The following is an 8795-nucleotide window of genomic DNA, read 5'->3' as shown; positions in this document are numbered from 1 at the left end:
CCGCTTATATAGGCCGGCCGCCTTTCCCGACAGGCCCCGCGAAGCTCGCTCCTCATTGGGCAGCTCGAGCTCAAGCTTAAGGGGGCCGGACCAACTGCTGCCCAGAGCATGGCTTGAAATCGCGGTCAAAGGAAAGCGAGGCTGCGCAGGGACGAGTGGGCGGGGACACAGAACGACCAATCAGCGCCCAGGAGATATGCGATGCCTCGCCCAGGCTTTTCGGAAGCTGTTGAACGGCTGCTGCCCAGGGCTGCCCTGGGCCTCACTATCCCCAGGGTTGGCCGCCACGGTATGTCTCGGACCTTCTACTGAAATTTAGTTCTCGAAGAAATATGCTACCCAGTGTCAGGCGGACAGCACACATGGGCATAATTTGCTCACCTTCGCTGTGATGAAAGGGGCCGGCTGGGATCCTTTCTTTCCAGGCTGGCCCTCACCCTCGCTGTCCAGCTACCTTTATTTTAAATTCCAACTCTAGCCACCCCAGCAACGCCACTGACCAGTTTAGCCGAGATTTGTGACTCGGAGACTCGTGCCCACTTCCTGAGGTTTTGAGGACAAATGGAAAGAGCTATTCGTGTCGATTTTCTGCTTTTCCTTCCTATTAGGGGAAAAAGGCTTTAGCTTGATTGGGGGGGAACTAGGGGTGACCAGGGGCATACTTGGAGAACTCGTGAAAAATACACCAGCTTTAATGCTGGCTTATTTACATGGGGTCTTTTGGGAAATTCTTTGTGAAGCACTCGAGTTACTTAGGACGCTAACAGCTTCCTCTCCAAAAGGACTGGTTTTGACAGACCTTTTCTTACATTGGAGGTCGTGCTATGATGTAAACTCTTCTCATAAGCAGTGGAATTCATAAACAGCTGAGGAACTAGAGGAACTGAGCTGTGTTGAGGCACTTCTACGCCTTTTCTCTCCAGAATTTCAAAATGAACAAGTGCTTTGATTTTCATTATTCAAACAAAGGCATGCCCAATGTTGACAGGGTCGGATGTCTGTTTTAGGAAAACTTATCATAGCTTTGTAACTTCCAGCTTTTTAACCTTTTATAGCCATCTATAATACACGATCAAATTTAAATTCGTTTTAATTTAAAAGCGTTCCTTAACCCCAGGTTCTTACGAGTTCACAGAAGGCATAAAGAAATGTGAGTGGACACAGCTACAGACCACATTCCACTCTGGAGAAAGCCAGGGGGGCAGAAGCAATGTGAATTTCAAGAAAGGGTGGGGTCTTTGCCTTAGCAAGGGAAGGGGGCTCTTCAATAAAGTAATACTTTGGGGGTGCTGGGGGGCGGGAAATGGGTGAGGGAGGTAAGATGCAGCAAGTTGATCTCTCATTTTGGGAGATTTTTAAGCTATGACGTTTGAGGGCCAGGCCTTCTTCCCCTCTCTTCAAAAGAAAATGAAAGGTCCCCAAACAGCAGCGACATCATTAGTGACTATGTCGAGCACTGAGGGCAAAATTGTGCTATAGGCACAGTAACACCCACTTCCAAAGAGAGGCCACAGTTATTAGGCTTCAAAAAGTGACATTTCTAAAAAGAACAAACACACACACAACAAAAATGACATTTCTACTTTGGGAAATCAGCTTTAGCTACAGAATACTTCTGGTTTTCACCCAAGTTCCCCACGGACAACTTAAGAAGGACAACTTTTCAGCACCAGCTTGTGAAACTGAGGTAGGTGGGAAAAATTAAAGCAACTCCAGCAGCCATTTCTTCGTGGAGTATTTTTGTGACTCAAGGAATGTGTTCCCAGAACTCTGCAACTTCACAGCCCAGGCGCACTGCTATCAGGTCTTTAAATTTCCACTTGGCCTGATTTAAAAAACACTTACCCTTAGCTTCCTTTTAAGCTTTGTTTTGGTACTACAAAAACAGGATGTGATCTTTTGAAATGTGCCAGATGACTAAACAGACTTAAACGGTTAACATAAATCTAACACAATCTAGCAGCAACAAATGCAGTCGGATTTCCAGATATTACAGCAAGCTGGACCTTTTAATTTCCCTTGAGAGCTTTCACAGCCCAGGGAATGTACTCGTCAATAATTTTCTCGAGGTTTGTTTTTAAATATTCACAAAACTAAGCTTAATGTGCCTTAATACCAAGAACTTCCCCATTCAAGTAAAATTTCTACTGCTTTTCAAAAATACTTTATAGAACTTTGAGGGTAGAAAAAATTACCTTTTTGAGAAGTAAAAGTTTTGGTGGCATAAATACATTTTTTTAAAAAAAGCTACCCATATTCCAAAATTAAGTTTTCTGGAAACCAATAAATTCAGAGCTTAAATGCTATGTCTTTTAAGAGTTTATTTCTTGAAAAACAGATATTTCGTACAATCTTTGCCATGTCGATGCAAATATGCATAAAATAGGCATGTATTTTTGTTTTCCAAAAGATGCATTATGAACATTTTCAGGAAGCTGGTGTGATTTATTCAACTTTTAATCTTAAATACAGTCACAAAATTATATCCATCAGGAGGCATTACAACCTTTTGTACAGAGAAGCCACTTTATTTATACAATGTGTACTAGTAGGACAAGGAAGATTCAGTTAAACTCAATTTGCTCTTATAAGTATAAAGAAAATTAACAAGTGAATTATGATGTTGCCACTGGCACTGCAGGTGGAAAAATATAAAGGAACTTTAAACCAAAAAAATAACTGACACATTGAAACAGGAGCTGAACCTGGGACTGTCACGAAAAGGAAAAAAAAAAAAAATTCAGCCAGTTTTCAAAGAAAAACATTCTACAAGTCTGCATTTCAGAACAACATGAAATTCCTTAAGTTTACCAGCTTCGAAAGTCCTAAAGAGCTAATTGTAGGATGTTTTTACATTAGCACAACTAAACAGCTTTTCCCTAGTAAACCCAGCCAAATTCCCACAGACAGCAAAATACTCCTAAGTGGATCACGCTGTACAACTAACCCTGGAACCTGAAAAGCTGCCCGAAGTGGAGCCTGTTTGCCCATTTGTAAATTAGGGATGGTGACAGCGTTACCCAGGCCTAAAAAGCAGGAAAAGTGCCACAAACCCTTAGGGGTCACAGTGCAGTGAATTCCCCAATGTTTGGAAAAATTTATAATGCTAGTTTTTTTTCCCCATAGGATGAATCTTTCTACTACAACCCAAATATTGAAAACAAAGTCTACCTTTAAGTGGCCGTTGCATTAATATATTCTCTCTCTCCTTGATTTAGGGAGGGGAAGGTTCTAGCTTTAAATTATTGGCACTGTACAAGCTCAAGATACAGAATGGAAGGTCCTTGGTTTTCATAGTCATCTAACTTTATATAAGACAAAGGTTTTTAAATGTGCTAATAGTAAATAACTCACTGCTTTTTGATGTAGATGAACAGGACTAACAGGCTAATTGTAGGTGCTTTCTTTAGTATGAAAAGAAGTGGGAGAAAAGAAGGGGCCCCTTACTGCCAAAACAAGTGAGCCCCCAGAGTAATTACAAATGTGTGGAGGAAAACAGGCCAGGAAGACTTTACAGTTTTCAGTTGAAAGTACTGCCTATAACACCCCAGGTTTAAAAGAACCAAAGACTGAACATCAACCCTAATATTTGGCTGTACTTGCATTGCCCGGCGCGGCATTTTTTAATGGCTCTTTCCTTAAATTTCACACAACAGAACAAGCACGATTAAACAACAAAAACAATGCAGATAACACCCAACACTGGACAATATTAAGAAAGCTACATAATAAGTTTAGGTAAAAGAGGCAAGTGTTAAGGGCAGAAGTGATGAAAGTTTTTCTTTGTATTAGAAGCCCTCACCCTGACTGGGGCTTGGGCTCTGGGGGGGAAAAAAAAAAAAATGTAGGGAAGCAGATCAAGAGCAGGATTATCAGTTCTCACACAGAAATCTCACATTATCTCAAAAACAACTCACCCCAAGTGACACAAAAGAATCTTAATCAGCTAGCAAACTATGTTAAGAACTCGTGACCAGAAAATGAGGTACTGCAAGACGCACCCAAGCAACAGAAAAAAGAGAAATACAGTTCCATAAACCATTAAGCCTCCACGACTGTGTAGAGGAATCAACTAAAATTCAGGTCATTCTAGAAAACCGAAGACAACAAAACACTGAAGATAAACCAATTTCCAAGGGTACTCTGAGTTGAAGTAGAGGCTGCAGGTTATTCCATACCCCCTGAATCTTAGAGAAAAAGAGAAAGGAAGAGAGAGAAGTAGATCCCTGGTTTTCCACAGGTATTTTGTATCATAAAAAGTGTACGACTTCATAACCACCGCACTCTCCACCTGACATTGCTTTACAAGGTAATCCCCCCAAACACAGCTCTCACTGCTCAATCTGCTCCATCACCAGGGCCTTTCCTCGCTGATTAAATCTCCGTCAAGTTCTCTGACAACAGTTCCAAAGGGCAAGGCTACTCACAGAATGACTTCCAGAGGCCCAGCTGTACAGGCTCGGGTCTCGTCCAGGGCGCAGTCAAGAGCAGCTTTGAAATCATCAGTTGTGCACATCTGCCCCACAACCAAACATGTACACGCCACACTCTTCTTTGAGGGACCATTTAAAAATAAAAGTGACGGATGATTTACCAGAGGCACATGCTTGTGACAAAGAGCTGTTTTGTTTTGGCTTGGATAAGGTGCCAGGTACCTCTGAGGCCTGAAATCCACAGGCAGTCTCTATCTTCTTTCCAAAAGAGGAAGCAATTTTTGAACACTCCCTTAGGGACACATCAGTGTGAACTGGTTTTATTGTTCTGATAGAGGATGTTGCTGAAAAGACTGTTTAATCTTGAGAGCGGAGGTAATCAAGTGATGAATGCAGTAGTTCCCACAGCCTCTAGGAAACAAAGCAGCACGCAAAACACAATATGGCATTATTATTCCAGATAGGTTGTTCTGATTGTGAAAATAAGGTTCAAAAATGAAGAAACTAAACTGCGATGCACTAGGTTCCTTGCTGTTAGACAGATGGGTATTCAAAAATACCACCTTTCTTGCAGTATCTCTCAAAGTATTAAAAAAGCACTGGTCCTGAAACGCATACTCTGATGGGTAGTGAAGGAATACAGGTCAGCGTGGCAATCAGAATACAGAAAAGGCCAGAGCTACGTGGAATTTTTCCTTAATACCTTTCAAGTTTGTGAAGATTGGCAACTAGAAAGTGATCGCAGTCCTAATCTGTAAGACGCAGGAAAAATGGACTCAGACAATCAAGATTTGAATCGTGTTCTATTTTGTGATGATACGTGATTTGAAGAATCCTATTCTATTCTGGATTTTTCTTTTGGATCAACAATTGAGCTTACACAGTACTGAATAACGCAAGGCTAAATTTAAGGAAACCTTGACCATGAATTCACTATAATGTCTGACTAAACAGCAAACTATTAAAATTATGCAAAAAGTACTTCACAGACAAATTGAACTTATTAAAAGATGTTGGTGGTTCTCGTTTTTGCCGATGTTTCATGTACATGTCTTAAGATGCCAGGAAAACTAAAGCACTTCGAATTTATCCCTTGTAAATTAAAAGTATCAAATGAGAAAACTGAATTAAAACATTTCACTCTACTTCCACCAGAACATCTTTACTCTTTATTGTTACTTTATTGTTACTCTGTCATCAACAATGTAAAACTCTAATAGGTATTCTATCCTGGTTTTTAAAAAAGGTAAAAAGATTACATTGGACTAGCTACTGTCTATGAAAGAAACTACAGCAATCACAGAAGAGGGAAAGTTTGAATGACCTCCAAAAAATGCACACCATAAGCAAAGGGGAGTGTACATGAAATCAAATGTGTTAGATTCATTACTTTTGAATGCACAGTGACAATTCTGGAAACTGTACATGATAGAATCACAGAAATGACTTAAATAACCAGAATTACATTTTGTATCTGATCATCAGACATTTAAACAATCCTTGAATTTTCCATGTGGTTTTGGAGAAATTTCTGTTTATCACTCCAAACGTAAGTTGTTAACAGCATCAAGATGGAAGTATATGAAATTTAAGGATTGACTTAAAAGTGAATCTGAAAGACGGCTAATCTACCGGAGAAGGTAAAGGGGGAATGGGGAGGTAGGAGGGGCTGGGAGGATGATGATGGGTTGTTTTTTTTTTTCCCTTCACTTCAGAAGTAAGTTCTTCCAATGTAGTGTATCTGTTACATAGCTCTCCATTTTCAGTCCATTTCTGAAATACGTATCCCGTAGCCTTTTTGTACTTACTGGTCAACCCAACCAGTACTGTTGCCTAGCAACAAGCATCACACAAGAATCTGAATGCATCCAATCTTCCTTGGCTGTGATTTCTTCGCGGCCCCAGTTTTCTGTTTCTGAGCGGGGTTTGGTTTTTCCTGGATTGTACACAGGGTCAGGTGGAATGGAGTTCCAAATCACTCTGTGCTCCGCGGCACCCCGATCTCTTTCTGCAGCTAACCTCCTGACACGTGTGCAGCTGTTCTGAGGCAGAAAGACAATCTCCGTGTTCAGGCGGTGAGCTTCTTTCTTTCACCCTTGACCCTGGGGTTGCAGGCCATGGTGTTGGGCGTATCCCTGAGTGCGGCTGCCCTGCAGGATTCACTTCCTAGCGCCCCGAGATTTCCTAGGTTTCCTCAGAGTAAGCCCCCAGTCGCATCACCACCGACTGTGGTGTGGCTTTGGATGCCTGAGGCTGAGTTGATTCTAGTGGATGTCTGACCTCGCTGAACCAGACTCATCGACTGTCTTGCCATTCATACCCAGGCTGTCCAACCTTCATACAGCTGAGCCAAGTTATCTAGATTAGTTGCTTCCTTAATGACATAGTCAACCTGTAAAAACAGACAGGATAACATGTAAGGCCATTTAAAACGTGAAAGGACATGGTTCGTATACGAGTTACATGAAATGTTTAAAATCAAGTTTATACTCACCCAAATTACCCAAAGGAAGTGTAGCTGCTATGGGGAAAGCGGCTAAGTAAGCTGAGCTTCCCTCATAAGTCTACAGCTTACAAAATGTGTGTCAGCAGAGTCACAACCCCCCCGAGCCTTAGGATCCCTCAGGTGAAGAGAGCCCCACTGACCCCACAGCTGTCTTGGGGTTAAACGTGTGAGGTCCCCGGGAAACGCTTAGCTGGTGCATAAAAAAGTGCCCAGCAGATTCAGGAACACAGATGGGTGCTCCACAAATGTGCACTGATTCTGACTCAGCTAAATTTCCTTTACTGTAAGAGATACAGTCAGCTCTCTATCCGGAGCACCCATCAGGGTCCACTTTACAGGAAGTGCTCGGAGATGGCTGCTGAATGATAACCTACACCAACAGGGGTGTGCAAAGAACTCTGTATTTCCCCACTCCTCTGAGCCCCTTAACTTTTTTCATATAAGATGAAATAACTATCAGAATAAAAAGCACATGAGCCCAACCTCCTTTAAAAAGATGAGCAGAGAGCTATGATGGACAGTCATGAAAGTATACACCCCATTAACCTACGAGAGAGTTTCTGAAGTAAAGATACTGAGAGAGCTGTCCACGGTTTTCGACACTTTGACAAACTGTTTCTACCAACTGACTCTTGACCAAGAAGTGTCAGTTCAGATCCTATACAGCGATATAAGTGTTTAAAATAAAAGAACTTTCCTTGTTGATGTTAAAATTGCATTGTGGATGTCAAACCACTAGAAAATAGGATATTCAATCTCAAGTTTCTAGAGAAGTTACACTTGTGACAGAATTCGGGAGAGCACCGCCCTTGCCCAAGTAATCTAACTCTTGTCACAGACAGCACAAACCGACAAGTGTCCCTTGGTGTAAAATTCTGAGGACACACCACTGGCGTCACATTCCTGCCAAAAATGTTGATTTCTGTATCTAATAATAGGGAAAATATCAGACAAATACAAACGGAGGCATATTCTGCAAACCAACCTGTCTGGACACATCAAAAATGTCAATCAATGTCCAGAGCGGGGGAAAGGCTGGGGGACTGTTCTGGACATTAACGGAACTGAAAGAGAACGAGCACGTGAAATGCAGGAGGAACCCTGACTACATCTTGTATGGGGTCATGAGAGGAGGGCTAAGCAATAAAGGACATGGCGGCAAAACTGGAGAAATCGGAAAATGGACTGAATGGTAGGAGGAAGTCAATGGTAAGTTTCCTAAGTTGGCAGTTATAGAATTGTATTGTGATTATAAAATTATATATTACACTGTTTTGTTGAGGAGACGTATGCTGACATATTTAGGCACGGAATGTTATGATGTCTGCAGCTATCTGTCAAAAGGGTCTGGAAAACTGCACAAACCCAGGACAGTGAGGGAGAGGTGACAACATTAGTGACAGGTTTTCCCACTCTAGGTAAAGAGTACAGGAGCACGCCTACAGCTCTGTCGGCTTGAAAATCTTCAAACCAAAAAGGGGGTGGGGGTGGGGCAATTCATTCTCACATTTACAGATACAATTTTAATAACACTAGTGAGAAAATTTCAAAGTACTGACTTCAGACAAACTGACACCCCAGAACACCTGACAGGTACTACTCCTGCACCCAAAAGGTCATCCTATTCATGTGACACCTGTTCAAAATGCAAATGAGCTGTCTTCTGGTGGAGGACGGTCAAGTCCCACCTCAAACCTCTGTAAACAGGGAGCTGGGGAGAAAAGAAAGTGCTAACAGGGTGGAGTCAGAGTAACATGGTGAGTGAGTGACAGTTCCAGAGCTGTTGCTCAGAACCTTCTGAACCTTAAAAATAGACGGAAGTGTCTCGCTTCTTGATGAAGCACCCAGGACCCGGG

General features: G+C 42.0%; 1 protein-coding gene across 4 annotated transcripts in view; it reads right to left on the bottom strand.

Annotated features, from left to right (window-relative positions):
• Window positions 1-2301: 2301 nt before the first annotated feature.
• Window positions 2302-8795, bottom strand: part of SMG1 (SMG1 nonsense mediated mRNA decay associated PI3K related kinase) — a 92567-nt gene continuing 86073 nt past the window's right edge. For all 4 annotated transcript variants that reach the window (XM_019666897.1, XM_019666900.1, XM_019666898.1 and 1 more), the window contains one exon: window positions 2302-6825. In XM_019666897.1, the coding sequence (XP_019522442.1) occupies window positions 6748-6825 (78 nt within the window). In that variant the 3' untranslated portion in view covers window positions 2302-6747. The remainder of the gene's footprint in view (window positions 6826-8795) is intronic.

Source organism: Hipposideros armiger, unplaced genomic scaffold (assembly GCF_001890085.2).
Source record: "Hipposideros armiger isolate ML-2016 unplaced genomic scaffold, ASM189008v1 scaffold_480, whole genome shotgun sequence".
Classification (NCBI taxonomy): Eukaryota; Metazoa; Chordata; class Mammalia; order Chiroptera; family Hipposideridae; genus Hipposideros; species Hipposideros armiger.
This window is presented reverse-complemented; position numbering and strand designations above follow the sequence as displayed.